The 20082-nt window shown below is 41.1% G+C and overlaps 2 protein-coding genes across 11 annotated transcripts in view; one reads left to right on the forward strand and one right to left on the reverse strand.

Annotated features, from left to right (window-relative positions):
- Positions 1 to 13267, forward strand: part of LOC131127713 (citron Rho-interacting kinase) — a 65642-nt gene extending 52375 nt beyond the window's left edge. For 7 of the 9 annotated variants that reach the window (XM_058069866.1, XM_058069864.1, XM_058069869.1 and 4 more), the window contains 14 exons: positions 112 to 200; positions 287 to 391; positions 466 to 635; positions 902 to 982; positions 1050 to 1185; positions 1267 to 1406; positions 1478 to 1570; positions 3724 to 3832; positions 3918 to 4046; positions 5441 to 5521; positions 5600 to 5678; positions 7939 to 8112; positions 8340 to 8628; positions 10214 to 13267. In XM_058069866.1, coding sequence (XP_057925849.1) covers positions 112 to 200; positions 287 to 391; positions 466 to 635; positions 902 to 982; positions 1050 to 1185; positions 1267 to 1406; positions 1478 to 1570; positions 3724 to 3832; positions 3918 to 4046; positions 5441 to 5521; positions 5600 to 5678; positions 7939 to 8112; positions 8340 to 8628; positions 10214 to 10237 — 1699 coding nt within the window. In that variant the 3' untranslated portion in view covers positions 10238 to 13267. Of the gene's footprint in view, positions 1 to 111; positions 201 to 286; positions 392 to 465; positions 636 to 901; positions 983 to 1049; positions 1186 to 1266; positions 1407 to 1477; positions 1571 to 3723; positions 3833 to 3917; positions 4047 to 5440; positions 5522 to 5599; positions 5679 to 7938; positions 8629 to 10213 lie in introns of those variants that run through there. The other 2 variants (XR_009129553.1, XM_058069870.1) reach the window with 2 other exon arrangements.
- mtmr3 (myotubularin related protein 3) overlaps positions 12471 to 20082 on the reverse strand; it is a 36641-nt gene continuing 29029 nt past the window's right edge. For both annotated transcript variants that reach the window (XM_058069874.1, XM_058069873.1), the window contains one exon: positions 12471 to 17344. In XM_058069874.1, the coding sequence (XP_057925857.1) occupies positions 17185 to 17344 (160 nt within the window). In that variant the 3' untranslated portion in view covers positions 12471 to 17184. The remainder of the gene's footprint in view (positions 17345 to 20082) is intronic.

Consider the following 20082-nt stretch of genomic DNA (forward strand, 5'->3'; position numbering starts at 1 on the left):
ACGCAGTCTTAAGGTAGTCAGTCCGTCAGTACCAGTCATCTAGAAACTGTATCAGGAAAAATCAGTGCTCTGTTTTTAACATGGCTGCTCTGTGCTCAAATGCATTTTTAGGAACGGAAAGCGCGGACAAGGCTGGGAACGTAAATATGTGGTCCTTGATGGGACTAAAGTGTCCGTCTATGAAATCGAACCCAGAGAAGGTTACATAAAGTTTTGCACCTGAATTGACCTTCTGAAATGATCAATGACTTTTTATTTCATTCTGCTGGCGTTTTTCTTCACTTAGATGCAGTGAAGCCACTGGAGGAGTTCGACCTGTGTCTTTCTGAAGGAGAGGTTGAGGTTCACGGAGCGGTGGGGGCCACTGAACTACCCAACACGGCCAAGTCGGGTACGTCGGGACACAACGTAAAAAGTCATATTAATAAACGGTTTACTAATATGAATGCGATCCTCCTGTGTCAGATGTTCCGTATGTTCTCAAGCTAGAGTCCCGTTGTCATGCCCCATGCTGGCCTGGACAGTCCATTTACTTCATGGCTCCCAGTTTCCCGGACAAGCAGCGATGGGTGGCTGTCATGGAATCTGTCGTGGGCGGTGGACGAGCCTCTCGAGAGAAGGCCGAGTCTGATGCGGTGAGTATCGAAGTAAATATGATCTGCGGTTGTACCAAAAGAAAAATGGTTCTATCTCCTCTGGAGATAAATGTATGGGGGTCCAAGGTTAGGGGCAAAGCGGAGAATCCAAAACCAGGTCTTCCCGATCTCCTGATTGTGTGGCCTACATTCCCTGGAGTCACACTTTGGACACCCCTAACCCTAACGCTTTGTCGCAAGTTCCTAACCTTAAACTGACTGATTTAAGCTTCATGGTCTTGAACTTATTTGGAAACTCCTTTCAGAAACTCCTGGGAAATTCTTTACTGAAACTGGAAGGAGACGACCGGCTTGATATCAACTGCACTCTCCCACTTACGGATCAGGTACCGTTATTTGGGAACCCGGTGGATGACACAATCCATAATGTCATGATCCCGGCTGTGGTTACAGATAGTTCTGGTGGGCTCGGAAGAAGGATTGTACGCCCTGAATGTGATCAAGAACTCCCTGACTCATATTTCCGGATTGGGATCGGTGTTTCAGATCCACATCATCAAGGAACTGGAGAAATTGCTAATGATTGTCGGTAGGAACGTGAAGCTTCTATGTTTAGAATCGCTATAAACCTTGCAAATCAGTTGGTTTTACATCTGCGGGTGTGTTGCAGGGGACGAGAGGGCCTTGTGCCTGGTGGAGATCAAGAGAGTCAAGCAGTCTTTGGCCCAATGCCACCTTCCCACTCAGTCCGAGCTGGCACCGTACATCTTTGAGACGGTGAAAGGATGCCATTTGTTTGCCGCCGGGAGAGTACGTTTTTTCTTGAGATGAGTACACGTGACCATACGACGTAGATGACTTTATGTTTTATGTCTGCGCAGATAGACAACGGGTCCTGTATATGCGCTGCAATGCCAAACAAGATCACCATTTTACGCTACAACGACAATCTCAGCAAATACTGCATTCGCAAGGTGATGTGATCCAATTACTTCCTCTGCCAACTGTGCACCCTGAAGATGTTATTTTGCATAATACATTCATAAGCAACATCATACAATCGGGGGAAAATACGGTAAAAGTGTAAGTAAGTAGAATATTGTCAATAGCCACGTTTACATGAGAGGTTTTTCTCTTTCCGAATGACTTTTCCGAAAACAATGGTATACATGGAAAGGAATATTCCAATGGCGTGTCTACATGCGCCGCTATAATCAACCAGAATAGTCAATAGGGCATGCCCAGTAAAACGTAAACACCAACATCACGTGATACCAACTTCCTGGACTTTTTCTTTCACTTGTTGGAATAACTCCGTAAATTGTCCATAGGTATGAATGTGAGTGTGAATGGTTGGTTGTCTATATGTGCCCTGTGATTGGCTGGCTAGCCCGAAGACAGCTGTGATAGGCTCCAGCACCCTCGTGAGGACAAGTGGTAGAAAATGAATGCATGAAATTGTCTATAGATATGAATGTGAGTGTGAATAGTTGTTTGTCTATATGTGCCCTGTGATTGCCTGGCTCGCCTGAAGACAGCTGGGATAGGCTCCAGCACCCTCGTGAGGACAAGCGGTAGAAAATGAATGAATGAAATTGTCTATAGGTATGAATGTGAGTGTGAATGGTTGGTTGTCTATATGTGCCCTGTGATTGGCTGGCTCGACGGAAGACAGCTGGGATAGGCTCCAGCACCCTTGTGAAGATAAGCAGTAGAAAATGAATGAATGAAATTGTCCATGGGTATGAATGTGAGTGTGAATGGTTGTTTGTCTATATGTGCCCTGTGATTGGCTGGCTCGACAGAAGACAGCTAGGATAGGCTCCAGCACCCTTGTGAGGATAAGCGGTAGAAAATTAATGAATGAAATTGTCCATACGTATGAATGTGAGTGTGAATGGTTGTTTGTCTATATTTGCCCTGTGATTGCCCGGCTCGCCTGAAGACAGCTGGGATAGGCTCCAGCACCCTTGTAAAGATAAGCGGTAGAAAATGAATGAATGAAATTGTCCATAGGTATGAATGTGAGTGTGAATCGCTGTTTGTCTATATGTGCCCTGTGATTGGCTGGCTCGCCCGAAGACAGCTAGGATAGGCTCCAGCACCCTTGTGAGGATAAGCGGTAGAAAATGAATGAATGAATTGTCCATATGTATGAATGTGAGTGTGAATGGTTGTTTGTGTATATGTGCCCTGTGATTGGCTGGCTAGCCCGAAGACAGCTGGGATAGGCTCCAGCACCCTCGTGAGAACAAGCGGTAGAAAATGAATGAATGAAATTGTCCATAGGTATGAATGTGAGTGTGAGTGTGAATGGTTGTTTGTCTATATTTGCCCTGTGATTGGCTGGCTCGCCTGAAGACAGCTGGGATAGGCTCCAGCACCCTCGTGAGGATAAGCGGTAGAAAATGAATGAATGAAATTGTCCGTAGGTGTGAATGTGAGTGTGAATGGTTGGTTGTCTATATGTGCCCTGTGATTGGCTGCCTAGCCCGAAGACAGCTGGGATAGGCTCCAGCACCCTCGTGAGGATAAACGGTAGAAAATGAATGAATTAAATTGTCCATAGGTATGAATGTGAGTGTGAATGGTTGTTTGTCTATATTTGCCCTGTGATTGGCTGGCTCGCCTGAAGACAGCTGGGATAGGCTCCAGCACCCTCGTGAGGATTAGCGGTAGAAAATGAATGAATGAAATTGTCCGTAGGTATGAATGTGAGTGTGAATGGTTGTTTGTCTATATGTGCCCTGTGATTGGCTGGCTCGCCCGAAGACAGCTAGGATAGGCTCCAGCACCCTTGTGAGGATAAGCGGTAGAAAATGAATGAATGAATTGTCCATATGTATGAATGTGAGTGTGAATGGTTGTTTGTCTATATTTGCCCTGTGATTGGCAGCCGGGATAGGCTCCAGCATCTCCACCATGCTAACATTCAGTAACTCTACTACATGCTGGAGTCTATCCCGGTTGCACAGCAGTACATGATGGCTATATCTGTAAAATATGACCACATTTTTTACCAAATATCCATGAATTTGCAGTACTTTGCATGTGTTTTGGTGGAGAACTACACATCTCATCATGTACAATGGTGGAATCTAAATTTGTCATCATATTCAATTCCCAGGAGATTGAAACTCTGGAGCCATGCAGCTGCATCCACCTGACCAGCTACAGCATCATCATCGGCACCAACAAGTTCTACGAGATCGAGATGAAGCAGTTTGTACTTGAAGGTGAGGTCCATCTTACCTGCTTTGTACTTTGGACTATCTGGACAGCATATGGAACGTCAATGTGGATGGTTTTTCTCAACTGCAGAGTTCTTGGACAAAAACGACATGTCGTTGGCTTCGGCGGTGTTTGCCGCCTCGTCTCACACCTTCCCCATCGCCATCATGCAGGTGGCCAGCAGTATGCACAAAGACGAGTACCTGCTTTGTTTTCATGGTGGGTGCACACAAACAACACAACGCTTGGCAAAACTGCTCATGTTGGGTTAAATGGGTTCCACCGTACACCAAATAGTCATATATGCAGTATCAATGTCTAAATCAGGGGTCTCAAACATGCGGCCCGCGAGCCAAATGTGGCCCGCAGGACACTAGTTTGATATGGATGCTGTATGGTATCATGTACCCAGAAAGAATTATTACGTTTGATTAATGTTCATGTTAAAGGTTAAATAACTGTTAATAGTTATCCTCCCTATCCGTGTGGAAGTGGTAAGTTTTTGGCTATTTAAGTTGGAAGGAAATAACTTGAAGGCTACCGTTTAGGTCGCTAGCTCTCTAGTTTGCGAGTTAGCATGTGTCTCAAGACCCTGCAGTTGCGCAATATGTTGTAAATAACGAGGACACTAGTTTGAGGCCCCCGCCTTGATGTTAGTGCGGCCCGCGCAAGTTTGATATGGATGCTGTATGGTATCATGTACCCAGAAAAAATTATTACGTTTGATTAATGTTCATGTTAAAGGTTAAATAACTGTTAATAGTTATCCTCCCTATTCGTGTGGAAGTGGTAAGTTTTTGGCTATTTAAGTTTAAAGGCAATAACTTGAAGGCTACCGTTTAGGTCGCTAGCTCTCTAGTTTGCGAGTTAGCATGTGTCTCAAGACCCTGCAGTTGCGCAATATGTTGTAAATAAAAAGAGTATAAATGTGACTATAGTCGTGTTTTGTCATGTCTACAGGGCTCTAATAATGCTTTGTTCATTTTAATCTGAAAAAAATAATTTGTCTACCCACCAACTATATGTGGTTTCTTAAGTTTTTATTATTTGCCATTTTATTATTATTATTATTATATTTATTTATTACTGAATGATTAATTTTCTTTATTTTTGATTTATTTATTTTTCATCTTATTTTGTGTAGAAAAATAAAAATTAAGATATTTGAGAACAGTGGAATGTTTTATCAGAGCTTTTATTGTAGAAAATCGAAACCAAAGCAAAGTTTATTCATTTTTCTGTTTTTAATAAATGCGTTTTTTTTTTTGTTTTTTTTTTGGAAAACCTGATGCGGCCCAGTCTCGCCCAGACTCTAGCTCCAGTGGCCCCCAAGTAAATTGAGTTTGAGACCCCCTGGTCTAAATCATCTACACAAGGGGATAATTTTCCCATGTGATTAGACTCGTTTTAACAATTTTAACATTGGACTCGACTTGCCAATATCACTAAAGACTTGGACATTCACAGAAATGACTTGGCTGAGTTTGATGACTTAAATACTTGAGATTTTCAGTGAGTGGTTGGAGTAAAATGTGCCCCCATTAAAAGTATTCAACTAACAAGACAACACAAATCGGACTTTCTCCTCACTGCTGCTTGTTGTCGTCTTCCAGAGTTTGGAGTGTTTGTGGACACGTACGGACGGAGGAGTCGCACCGAGGACATCAAGTGGAGTCAACTGCCGTTGTCCTTTGGTAAATAATAGACTGTCGAATGTTGCAGGGCAGCAGCATCACATTCTTCCATCTTACTGTTTTTTTTCTGTGGTGCAGCCTACAGAGAACCCTACCTGTTTGTCACCTATTTCAACTCACTGGATGTCATTGAGGTTCAGGGACACGCGGCTTTGGGGTGAGTGACAGTCCATAATGAATCCTATTTAATAACACTTAGAACGGGGGTGTCCAAAATTGTTAAAAATTCAAGAATGCGGGGGCCACTTTCATACATTTTGTATATTTAAAAATGTTAAAGAGTCCAATGTAGGTCAATATATTCCATATTTTCCGGGCTATAAGTCGCACTTTTTTTCATAGGTTGGCTGTTCCTGCGACTTATACTCCAGAGCGACTAATAAATGAAAAAACCTTTTATGTTACATAAACACTGGACACCTTTTCATTTTTCATTATACTCCGGAGCGACTTATGTATGCTTTTTCTACCTAATTATGCATTTTTGGCCTTGTGCGACTTATACTCCAGAGCGACTTATGTATGTTTTTTTAACCTAATTATGCATTTTTGGCCTTATGCGACTTATGTATGTTTTTTCTACCTAATTATGCATTTTTGTCCTTGTGCGACTTACTATACTCCGGAGCGACTTATGTATGTTTTTTTCGACCTAATTATGCATTTTTGGCCTTGTGCGACTTATACTCCGGAGCGACTTATGTATGTTTTTTTTTTGACCTAATTATGCATTTTTGGCCTTGTGCGACATATACTCCAGAGCGACTTATGTATATTTTTTTCTACCTAATTATGCATTTTTGGCCTTATGCGACTTATACTTCAGAGCGACTTATGTATGTTTTTTAAACCTAATTATGCATTTTTGGCCTTATGCGACTTATGTATGTTTTTTCTAACTAATTATGCATGTTTGGCCTTGTGCGATTTATACTCTGGAGCGACTTATGTATGTTTTTTTTCTACCTAATTATGCATTTTTGGCCTTGTGCGACTTATACTTCAGTGCGACTTATGTATGTTTTTTTTTCTACCTTATTATGCATTTTTGGCCTTGTGCGACTTATTAACTCCGGAGCGACTTATGTATGTTTTTTTCTACCTAATTATTCATTTTTGGCCTTGTGCGACTTATGTATGTTTTTTTCGACCTAATTATGCATTTTTGGCCTTGTGTGACTTATACTCCCGAGTGACTTATGTATGTTTTTTTTCTACCTAATTATACATTTTTTGCCTTGTGCGACTTATACTCCGAACGACTTATATATGTTTTTTTCGACCTAATTATGCATTTTTGGCCTTGTGTGACTTATACTCCCAAGCGACTTATGTATGTTTTTTTCTACCTAATTATGCATTTTTGACCTTGTGCAACTTATACTCCGGAGTGACTTATGTATGTTTTTTTTCTACGTTATTATGCATTTTTGGCCTTGTGCGACTTATACTTCGGAGCGACTTATGTATGTTTTTTTCTACTTACTTATGCATGTTTGGCCTTGTGCGACTTATACTCCGGAGTGACTTATGTATGTTTTTTTTTTCTACCTTATTATGCATTTTTGGCCTTGTGCGACTTATCAACTCCGGAGCGACTTATGTATGTTTTTTTTTCGACCTAATTATGCATTTTTGGCCTTGTGCGACTTACTATACTCCGGAGCGACTTATGTATGTTTTTTTCTACCTAATTATGCATTTTTGGCCTTGTGCGACTTATACTCCGGAGTGACTTATAGTCCAGAAAATACAGTAAGTGGTTATCAGCTTAACCAAAACAATTGTGACTTTATGCCTGTCAATATTCTCCTTCATCCAGGTCATTTTATTCTCAGGGGATTGAATGGATCACCCCTGGACTGTTCAGGTTGTCGTTACCATTTCATGTCATCGGAGCAGCCTTCATCACTTTATGCTCAAAGACTAGGTGGGACTCACACCAGTCAGAGTAGACACAATTGCGTTAAGGTTGAGAAGCCATCTCTGAACAGAGGAGAAGGTCCATGACACCAACGTTCCCCTACAGCCAATGCTGTCCTTTTCTAAAGCATTCAACCTTTTAGCGTCTCTAATAAATAAACAGCCACCTTGAATTTAGATGGATTTGATTGGTGGGCAGGGGTCCCACTCCATTGCCTGTTCAATTCCTGTATGGAGGATAAATGCACCAAGTTCTCAGACTACAGTTGTCTTACCTGGTCTGACTGGTCTGTGTCCCATCGTCCTTGACCATGAACTGACGAACCCTGCTCAGATGAGAGGCGGACCCTGACAACAGAATGGGTGGTAATCAATTATCACTAATGTTACTAACATTCTCATTAATAACTCATTCCTTGTATTTTGCCAATATTGCTACATTACGGGCACCGCCGACTTGGAGCTGATGTTTCACACACGTTCTTCCTATCCAGTCCTTCTGTGTTGGCCCACCTGGACATCCCCAGTCCCCGCTACCTGGGCCCAGCCATCTCCTCCGGGGCTATTTACCTGGCCTCCTCCTACCAGAACAAACTGCGGGTCATCTGCTGTAAGGGAAGTCTGATCAGGGAGTCGGGAGAGCTGCAGAGGACCGGCTCCAACAGAGGGTTTGCTCCTCCCTACTTGCAGAGACTTCATATTCACTACGTGTAGAGAATTTGACATGAAAGACATTTCAAACCTCAACAGTACAACAGCGCCATCTGCTGCTCAAAGGCAAAACTTACACAATGAAACCATTTTATGGACAGTCACAGAGATTAAGGCCTTTTTGGTTAAATCCTCTCCAAATTGGAGACTAAATGAAATGTCACCTCCTGTTGTGCTCCTCCAGGAGTCCCACCAAGCGAGGCCCTCCCACGTACACAGAACACATCACAAAACGCTTGTCGTCCGGGCCGGGCAGCCATGACGGTCTGCATAGAGAGCCCAGCACCCCTCACCGCTACCGGGAGGGACGGACCGAGTTCAGACGGGACAAGTCTCCGGCCCGACCCTTGGACCGGGAGAAGTCGCCAGGCAGGGTGCTGGACAGCCGCAGGGAGAGATCTCCTGGAAGGTTCGGGGACAGTAATCGACTCCATGCTGGTTCTGTGCGGACACAGCTGGCACCCGTAAACAAGGTATGTACAGTCAACATGTCTTAATATACTCCAGAGCGACTTATGTATGTTTTTTTCTACGTAATTATGCATTTTTGGCCTTGTGCGACTTACACTCCGGAGTGACTTATGTATGTTTTTTTCGACCTAATTATGCATTTTTGGCCTTGTGCGACTTATACTCCGGAGCGACTTATGTATGTTTTTTTCGACCTAATTATGCATTTTTGGCCTTGTGCGACTTATACTCCGGAGTGACTTACGTATGTATGTTTTTTTCTACCTAATAATGCATTTTTGGCCTTGTGCAACTTATACTCCAGAGCGACTTATGTATGTTTTTTCTACCTAATTATGCATTTTTGGCCTTGTGCGACTTATGTATGTTTTTTTCTACCTAATTATGCATTTTTGACCTTGTGCGACTTATACTCTGGAGGGACTTATGTATGTTTTTTTAACCTAATTATGCATTTTTGGCCTTGTGCAACTTATACTCCAGAGCGACTTATATATGTTTTTTCTACCTAATTATGCATTTTTGGCCCTGTGCGACTTGTGTTTTTTTCTACCTAATTATGCATGTTTGGCTTTGTGCGACTTACTATACTCCAGAGCGACTTATGTATGTTTTTTTCGACCTAATTATGCATTTTTGACCTTGTGCGACTTATACTGCGGAGTGACTTATGTATGTTTTTTTTCTACCTAATTAAGCATTTTTGGCCTTGTGCGACTTACTATACTCCGGAGCAACTTATGTATGTTTTTTTCTACCTAATTATGCATTTTTGGCCTTGTGCGACTTATACTCTGGAGCGACTTATGTATGTTTTTTTAACCTAATTATGCATTTTTGGCCTTGTGCAACTTATACTCCAGAGCGACTTATGTATGTTTTTTTTACCTAATTATGCATTTTTGGCCCTGTGCGACTTGTGTTTTTTTCTACCTAATTATGCATTTTTGGCTTTGTGCGACTTACTATACTCCAGAGCGACTTATGTATGTTTTTTTCGACCTAATTATGCATTTTTTACCTTGTGCGACTTATACTGCGGAGTGACTTATGTATGTTTTTTTCTACCTAATTAAGCATTTTTGGCCTTGTGCGACTTACTATACTCCGGAGCAACTTATGTATGTTTTTTTCTACCTAATTATGCATTTTTGGCCTTGTGCGACTTATGTATGTTTTTTTCTACTTAATTATTCATTTTTGGCCTTGTGCGACTTATACTCCGGAGCGACTTATGTATGTTTTTTTCGACCTAATTATGCATTTTTGAAAAAGCGGTAGAAAATGAATGAATGAATGAATGAATAAAACAATACTTGAGTTTCCTGGAGAACACGGTAGGGTTCTGAGACATTAAATATGAGTTTGATTCATCTATGGCAGATACTGATCAAGTCAATCATAGGAAACGATGGAAATGGAAATAATTTCAGTATATTTCAAATAATTGTCAACATACTGTAAAAGAAGGAGGCAAAGTAACTAATGTTGAAGGTGAGCTAATGAAGCAAACATAAAACTAGTCTGTTTTTCCTCCTTCACTTGAATGTAACGTCAATGTTTTTTGCCCCTCTTGTTGTCTTGCAGGTGTGGGATCAGTCATCAGTGTGAGAGGTCGTGGTTGCTCCTCTTAGAAAAGGCCAGTAGTGACTTAACGCTTGCCTGACTGTCGGCCAAACCTTGCCCGAAACAGTCCAACGTCCTCATTCGACCAAACAAACCTGACACGTGCTTTTGGGGGGAAATGAGAATCTTATAATAGAGCAGAGTAAATGTATATAATGCAGTCAAGGGTTTTTATAAAAGGGAATAGTCGGCCAGTAAAGCCATGTCTATTTTTTTTAGGGTTTCTAAAGCGCGTTGCAAGGAGACGATGACGTATTTGCATTTTACGACGGAGGCGACACTTTGCACATGAAACTGGATTCGAACAAGATGTACAAACTTGTTCTTGTCACACGAGCAGTCTTTTTTTTTTTTTCTTCTTTCTATAGAGTCATTTTCCATATGCTTTGATTGACAGCTGTCATCTTTGTAGAAGACTTCTAACAATGTTGCCTTGTGTTGTTTCTAGAGTGAGTGCAGCCTCAGCTTGCTCTTATATTAGTCCACTGCTGCTGCCGCCGCTGCTGCTGCTGCCGCTTCTTCTGGTTCACAGTGTCTGGTGTTATCTGTGCCGTGAGATCAAGTCTAGTAGATGTCAAAAAAGGTCAATTTTCTAGTGTTGTTTCTTTCGAGCCGGTAAGACCGCCTTCCATTGGTCACATCAGCGAGCATGACCTATTTACAGCAGCGCTTCTGGATCTTGATTCTTTCTCTTGGTTGTTATTTTCTGTCACTGAAGTTTGCATTCAATAAAAGGTAATGTCAAAACAATGTTTTTCATTTTTAGATATCTACTCAATAGAAGGCTTTGACTTTTCTATGGTTATATTGACAATTTTTTTTTTTTTTTACATTACAAAGCAAAATTTATTTCTTTATTGCTCTCTGGTTCTACCATATCTTACTTATTGTGTGGAAATATAAGCTAATAACTATAAAAGCAATCTTCACTCGCTAAATGTACTGCAAAAAAGGCCAGTAAGGATAATTCATAATGCCGCCTACAGAGAACATACTAACTCCTTATTTCTAAAATCACAAATACTTCAACTTGCTGATATAGTTCATAGTTCAAACAGCTAAAATAATGCATAAGGCTAAAAAATAACCAATTAGCTAAAAATGTCATCCAATACTTCTCTACAAGAGAGGAGAAATATGATCTCAGGGAAGAAGTACATTTGAAACACTTCTATGCTAGGACTATACGTTAAAAAGTCATAGCATTTCAGTATGTGGAATCAAACTATGGAATGGATTGAGTAAGGGAATCAAACAATGCACAACGATGAGCCAATTCAAGAAACAATACAAGCAGTTGATGTTTGCTAAATACAAGGATGAAGAGTCTTGAACCAGTCATGATGTGCTATATATATCACTATATTGACACGCACTATGGTACACATTATGGCATTGGATGCTCATATCTTGTACTTCGGTACGTGACAAAAAATTAAAAAATTTAAAATTAACAATTAAAAAAAATAAATAAATAAAAAAACTTATAGGACTTATAAAGGAAAGCAGGAAGTGAACAAATATACCAGTTACTGATTATAAAAGTACCAGATGGAGGGGTAGGATTTAATAAGCTTTGCTTCTTCCTAAAAAAAATTAAATTAAAAAATTAAAACTTTTTTTTTCAAGTAAAAAATAAAAATAAAAAATTATATTAGGAAAGCAGGAAGTGAACAAATGTAACAGGTACTGATTGTAAAAGTACCAGATGGAAGGGTAGGATTTAATAAGCTTTGCTTCTTCCTAAAAAAAATTAAAAAATTAAATAAAAAAATTAAAACTTTTTTTTCAAGTAAAAAATAAAAATAAAAAATTATATTAGGAAAGCAGGAAGTGAACAAATGTAACAGTTACTGATTGTAAAAGTAAACCTCATACTTTGGTATGTGACAATAAATAAATAAAAATTAAAACTGTTTTTTTTAATGTAAAAAATAAAAATAATTATATTAGGAAAGCAGGAAGTGAACAAATGTAACAGTTACCGATTGTAAAAGTACCAGATGGAGGGGTAGGATTTAATAAGCTTTGCTTCTTCCTGCTCCTTTTGGACATGTGGAACTGGGAACTTATTATGGGATGCATTCAATTGTAATCTGATGCATGTTCAAATGAAATAAAACCATTACCATTACACATATATATTTTTTACAAACTAGCCCCCAAGTGTTAGGAATCTCTTCATAATAGAATGACAAACAACCACCATGACTACACAGCTGCTTCCTCTAGTTTATTTCTCCTTTTTTAAACTCTACAATAAAGTAAATCCATTAAAGAAAATATTCCGAATGACCAAGGAGCACTTTTGTCGTAACAGGAAATGGCTATGTACAGCTAAACACATTCCTCTGTAAAGACAGGAGAGGGTTCAAAAGTGCTTATCAGACAGGAGGAAAAAGCACGAGTGAGAGACCTGAAATAAAACAGCTTGGCACTCGTCTCTACCGGAACACACACACACACACAGTTGTGATGTTTGATTGACATTCTCATGTACACACACACACGTGCTCACTCACTCACACACACATACACACACACCAAGCGCATAACGACAAACGGAAGATGCTGAGAAAGGGACAACTTCAGCTTTGGTCTTATGTGCTGTAGTGTATCATTTCATGTAAGTTAAGCGGACTTAAGAGATGTTCCACCAGTGTTGCCAGAAGGAAAATGACTAATTTATCATACCAGAATCAATTTAGTATATATTGAGTTATTATAGGGCGGCACGGTAGTCGAGTGGTTAGCACGCAGACCTCACAGCTAGGAGACCCGGGTTCAATTCCACCCTCGGCCATCTCTGTGTGGAGTTTGCATGTTTGCATGCGTGGGTTTGGTCTCCAGCCAATCACAGGGCACATATAGACAAACAACCATTCACACTCACATTCATACCCACGGACAATTCGGAGTCGCTAATTAACCTAGCATGTTTTTGAAAGCGGAGTACCCAGAGAAAACCCACACACCGCACAGGACATTCAAATCCCCGGAGCAGAGAATCAAACCCAGGTGTGTGACCTGCTAACCGCTAACCACTCGGTCACTGTGCAGCCCCATTTATTTTTATTTTTAATTATCAATTTTATGTTTGGGGGCTGCACGGCGATCGAGTGGTTAGCGCGCAGACCTCACAGCTAGGAGACCAGGGTTCAATTCCACCCTCGGCCATCTCTGTGTGGAGTTTGCATGTTCTCCCCGTGCATGCGTGGGTTTGGTCTCCATCCCTGGACTGGTCTCCAGCCAATCACAGGGCACATATAGACAAACAACCATTCACACTCACATTCATACCTATGGTAGGTAGCTTTGGAGTCACCAATTAACCTAGCATGTTTTTGAAAGCGGAGTACCCAGAGAAAACCCACACACCGCACAGGACATTCAAATCCCCGAGCAGAGAATCAAACCCAGGTGTGTGACCTGCTAACCGCTAACCACTCGGTCACTGTGCAGCCCCATTTATTTTTATTTTTAATTATCAATTTTATGTTTGGGGGCTGCACGGCGATCGAGTGGTTAGCGCGCAGACCTCACAGCTAGGAGACCAGGGTTCAAGTCCACCCTCGGCCCAAAAAAAGATGAATACAAGACCATAGAGCTCCCTCATGTAAGGAACAGAGACAATGAAGGGTAGACTCACATGCCGAGACACGCAAGGCTGTTTGAATCAGGTGATACTAAGCAATAACAACCCATATTTTTGGGCTGCACGGCGGTCGAGTGGTTAGCGCGCAGACCTCACAGCTAGGAGACCCGGGTTCAATTCCACCCTCAGACATCTCTGTGTGGTGTTTTTATGTTTTCCACATGCATGCGTGGGATTTTTTCCGGGTACTCCGGTTTCCTCCCACATTCCAAAAACATGCTAGGTTAATTAGCGACTCCAAATTGTCCATAGGTATGAATGTGAGTGTGAATGGTTGTTTGTCTATATGTGCCCTGTGATTGATTGGCTGGCCACCAGTCCAGGGTGTACACCGCCTCTCGCCCGAAGACAGCTGGGATAGGCTCCAGCACCCCCGCGACCCTCGTGAGGAAAAAGCGGTAGAAAATGAATGAATGAGTTATTATATATAGTTACTTTCCCCAAAAAGCAGTTAAAATAATCACCTACTTAAGATCCAACAGTGTACATTTTTTTGCCTTTCTTACAATTTTTAAACTGGTCTTAGTGTATAATAACGTGTCACATTCCACTGTTGGTAACGGTAAACTCCCAACACTGCTCCAGTAAAACATTACCGTATATGAAAGGGGTCATTTAAACGTACATTAGGGGTGTTTTTGGAATTAATCAAACACACATTCATGGCAACAAACAATGGTCGCCCCATGTTTTTGTTAGATAATGCACCACTTCTCATGCAGAGAAGTGTAGCAATGACAATTTCTATTAGGTACAAATCATTTTGTCTAGTCCGTTTATGTGGAATGATCACATATGGCTTTTTTTCCCCCTTTGCCATCTTTGTTTTGCTCCAATGCAAATAAAAGAAATGAGCATATGAATACTGAATAACTTTTCTAGGAGAGGTGGTGCATTATCTGAGAAGAACAGAGGTTCCAACGTTTTTTTTTTTTAGCCATGACTATGTACAGAAAGTGAAATTATCATATAAATGTGATAACTGTCATGCATCTGGCAACACTGTGTCCGATGACTGTCCGATGTAGTTTTTGATGCCACGGATATTTTAGTGTCTCAACTGAGAAGTTGCACACAAAGACACGGCACACCCGAGCATACGCCGATTTTTTTTTTTTTTTTTTTTTACAAAATAGAAGTCTCAAGAAAAAGGAAAACAAAGACGAGTAATGACAGCATCGACTAGGTTTTTTTTTTTTTTTTGCTTTTTTTTGACTATCTGGTGTGGAACAAAACAGCAACTTGGCTCACCGCTGCTGACACAAACAGGAAGTCAAGATGAATGAGAAAGGCGCGGTTTTCCTGAACGTGAGAATCTCTAAGCAACTATACACGGTGCCTGTGTGTGTGTGTGTGTGTGTGTGTAGTGAGTAGAGGTAGTGTTTATAGGTGAATGGGATAATGTGTGCATGGTAGAAGGGGAGTGCGGGGGCATTAAAAGTTTGGATGGGGTGCTTGTTTTCGGACCACTGTTTTCTCTGTGTGTGTGTGTGTGTGTGTGTGTGTGTGCATAGGCATGTCACTCCAAAGTGGCCGCAGCATATCAAAAACACTGATTATCACGTGGCAGTTGAATTGTCAGAATTCCCAAAATTCAACAAATTCCTGCTTAACAAAATAAATAATCGTATTTTAAAAGGGGGGGGTGGGGGGTGGGGTGTTGGAATAAAACACTACAGCATCCCAACAGGATGCTCTGTGTATCTATAATTTACAAAACACACGCCTGTGTCCTTAACAGGCTGTAAATTATAAGTATATATACTGTATATATATATATATATATATAAGATCATTTCTGCAATCAATGTAAGACCAACAACAACAAAAAAAAAAAAAGTTAACTTTTTGGTGACTAATTAAGTGAGCCACTATTCTCAGGTTCTTAAACATTTTGTACTTAAATGCTATAAGATGTTTATCTGTATATATTATTTTATTCTTTTATTTTACAAAATGACCATCGCGTGCGTGCAAGGAGGTCATTGAACGGCTGCCTGGCAGCAAGGACGTCTCACTGACGACTCAAAAAAAAAAAAAAAAAAATTGGAATCAATTAGAGCTCATATGGTGTCGGTATCAACTTAACAGTAGATCCCCGCTTTTCACAAGGAACTGATATCCGTTTTTTTTGGGGTTTTTTTTTACACACAGAGCGCTACTTCCCACTCCAAAATGTCCGAGCTTGACTTTAAGGCTCTCTCCAATTTAAAAAAAATATCATCAGTGAAGCATGAAGATACAAACATGTACAAATGTGGTCTTTCTAACAGTAGTACACGTACGCTGTACCTGTATTATTACATATATTTTTTAATTATTACCCAAGTATGGAGGAGCTCAGCCATCTGGGAGGAGTCAGTTGAGGTGGCTCGGGCATCTAGTCCGGATGCCTCCGGGACGCCTCCCTGGTGAGGTGAGGCCGGGAAAAGGCCCCCGGGGCAGACCTAGGACACGCTGGAGGGATTATGTCTCACAGCTGGCCTGGGAACGAACGCCTTGGTGTCCTCCCGGTGGAGCTGGAGGAGGTGGCCGGGGACCGGGAAGTCTGGGCTTCCCTACTTAAGACTGCTGCCCCCGCGACCCGGGACCCGGATAAGCGGAGGAAAATGGATGGATGGACCCAAGTATGGTGAAGTATGGATGTGTTCTATGTGAAAAGAAATTATTTTCTCCGAAAAAAAAAGCATTTATCGCAAATTTGTGGTGCAGTGAATGCTAAATAGCCAATGTGCGGGGATCCACTGTATTGAGTCCGACTCCAAGGTATTGATAATCAATGCACTTGTATGATGCGATTGTGCAACACAAAGATTGTGCACTATTAATTTGATTACAATGAAGGTCATCAAACAAAAGTCCAATTTGGAACATAACGAATGAGCCCGGAAGAGACAGAAGGAGTTTGAGCTTAATTTGGGATTAAAGTGGATCGAACCTGCCTTTAGAGGAAACTTGAGTAACACAGTGAGATGCCCTCCTGCCTCCTGGTCCGAGACCAGGAAGTTCATTCTCGCTCCTCAGTGCACACGGCCCGTGAGCACCACCATGTCATCGGTGCGGCCCTGACGAGGGACCCTCCTCCTATATCCTCCCACTGTGCAAAGCAACATGCCACTGGAAGGACACCTTTTAGTCCAGTTCTGCAATGCACGCACACAAACACACACACACACACACACACGGGACATTCTGTGGCATTCTTCAGCATTGTGCCTGTGTCAGCTGTGACTGGGCGTTCCGTACTGCTGGCATCCGCCTCCTCTCTCTCCGAGGCTCAGTTGGAGCTGGCTGTGATGGGTTTCTCCAGCGGGGGTGCATTGAGCTGGAGGCTGCCGTAGCACGTCTTACACACGCGGCTGGGCTCAAACAACTGCTGGCTTGGCACCGGGATCTTCTGGTCACAACAGCTGGCGCAGAAAACATTACCGCAGTTCCTGCAGTTTGGGAGGGGGGGGGGACAAAAACTCACCGTTGGACATTTTGATTTTTTTTTGTTTTTTTTGCAAAAACACATACGAGCAATAATGTTAATAATACTGCAACACATGTGATAAGCGGCCAACCGTGTATATCAACATCCACTTAAGCAAGCTCTTTTTTTTGGGTAATAACAGAACTTCATGAGTTGGTTAACTTAAATAGGTTCCAAATAATAATAAATAATAATAATATAATATTTTAAGTGATGCAATACAGTTCACTTCACTACAACTACAATAATAAACAAATATGTAAACACATTAAACATATTACCGTATTTTCTGGACTATAAGTCACTCCGGAGTATAAGTCGCACAAGGCCAAAAATGCATAATTAGGTAAAAAAAAAACACATACATAAGTCGCATTTTTTACAGGCTATTTATTTTAACTACCGTTAACAACTACTACTACTAACTACTACCATAACTCTGTTTCTAACTGCCAAAACAGACATTACGTCCTCTTGGAAGGCAAGTTCTAACAATAATAAAAGAATATAGAACAGGCTGAATAGATGTAAGATATGCTAACACAATGCTTATTCAGTTACACAAAAAATAAACATGAACAGAAAAGGTGTCCAGTGTTTATGTAACATAAACAGTTTTTTTCATTTATAAGTCGCTCTGGAGTATAAGTCGCAGGAACAGCCAACCTATGAAAAAAAGTGCGACTTATAGCCCGGAAAATACGGTACAGTAAACCTCGGATATATCGGACTCGGATATATCGGAAATTCGCTCACAACGGACAGATAAAAAAGAACCGATTTTTCTGTAATGCATTTCCAATAAAAATTCATTGCATATATCGGATTTTTTATAACGGATTTCGCCTATTTCGGACAAAATCTCCAGTCCCGTTCCAATGCATTTCCATTAAATTTCCCTCGCATATATCGGATGGCCGCATCGTGGCGCTCCGATTCCCCGAATCGTGACAGGCCGCTATACGACGTCATTTGCAGCGTTTGCAGCGTTGCCTGCGCGTCCAGGTACATTGGAAACATAGTCAAGGAAGTGCCTTTTTATAACGGATAAAATCCCATTTACGCATATACCGGATATAAATCCGATATATGCGTAAAACGGACATTTTCCGGTATACGCATATAACGGATTTTGCTTATATCGGACAAAACCAGTGGGAACAATTGAATCCGATATATCCGAGGTTTACTGTACTACTAACTACTACCTTAACTCTGTTTTTAACTACCAAAACAGACATTACGTCCTCTTGGAAGGCAAGTTGTAACAATAAAAGAATAGCGAACAGGGTGAATAAGATATGCTAACATAATGCTTATTCAGCTACACCAAAAATAAACATGAACAGAAAAGGTGTCCAGTGTTTATGTAACATAAACAGTTTTTTTCATTTATTAGTCGCTCTGGAGTATAAGTCACAGGAACAGCCAACCTATGAAAAGAAGTGCGACTTATAGTCCGGAAAATACGGTATATAACAGCAAATACAACAATTATTATCATAATTATTATATTATTATATAGCTGCATCAATCTATGATTCATCAATCGACTGCCCAATTAATCAACAACTGTTTTGGTTAATTTTAAAAAATGTAAATATCCTCTTAGTTATTCAAGAAAGCAGACCTATTGTTTTGGTGTTTTAGGCAAACTACACATTAGCTTTGACTTACGAAAACAGTGATGGACATTGTTACCACTTTTATGATTTGTTGCAGAGCAAAACTCTGTTTTTTGTTTGGTTCATATCGATTTGGTCTGTCGACAGAAGGGTTTAGCAACCTTTACGGTCAAAAAAAGCAATTTTGGTCCGTTGTCCACTACAGAAAAATGGTCTGGAGTCGCAAACACTGTAAAATTGATTGTATCTTTCTAATTTTTAGAAAGATAGAGCAGAATATATCAAACATAAGTGCAGTGTGCATGTGAAACGGATGCCAACTAGTAGGGTTGTGATGGTAAATAGACTACTTTTCAGAAAACATATTAAGCATATAGCGCAGACCTCACAGCTGGGAGACCAGGGTTCAATTCCACCCTCGGCTATCTCTGTGTGAAGTTTGCATGTTCTCCCCGTGCATGCGTGGGTTTTCTCCGGGTACGCCGGTTTCCTCCCACATTCCAAAAAACATGCTAGGTTAATTGGCGACTCCAAATTGTCCATAGGTATGAATGTGAGTGTGAATGGTTGTTTGTCTATATGTGCCCTGTGATTGGTTGGCGACCAGTCCAGGGTGTACCCCGCCTCTAGCCCCAAGACAGCTGGGATAGGCTCCAGCACCCCCGTGACCCTTGTGAGGAAAAAGCGGTAGAAAATGAATGAATGAATGAATATTAAGTGTATAGACAAGCCAGCATCGTTGGCAGTAAAGACGAAGGAATCCGTCTGTGCAGAATTAAAAAACATTTAGTTCTGAGATGTTTCTTTTTTGGTGAGCTATATTATTGGTTAGCTTACCACGGAGGGGGGGGGGGGGGGGGGGGGGGGGGTGTCACATCTCAACAAACACCGGCTTCCTCTGCTTTCTTTGCACACATCCAATCACCAGTCAGAACTCAATCATGATGCATTCACGGTCTTCCAGAAAGTCCCATAGTTTTAACTCTTTTTAAAAATGTGCATTTTCCCCACTAACATTGCGAAAAGGGCCACAACAAAGAGGCCGAGGTGCCACATGTGGCCCCCTAGTCTATGG

This window comes from Doryrhamphus excisus, chromosome 4 (genome assembly GCF_030265055.1).
Source record: "Doryrhamphus excisus isolate RoL2022-K1 chromosome 4, RoL_Dexc_1.0, whole genome shotgun sequence".
NCBI classification, from domain to species: domain Eukaryota; kingdom Metazoa; phylum Chordata; class Actinopteri; order Syngnathiformes; family Syngnathidae; genus Doryrhamphus; species Doryrhamphus excisus.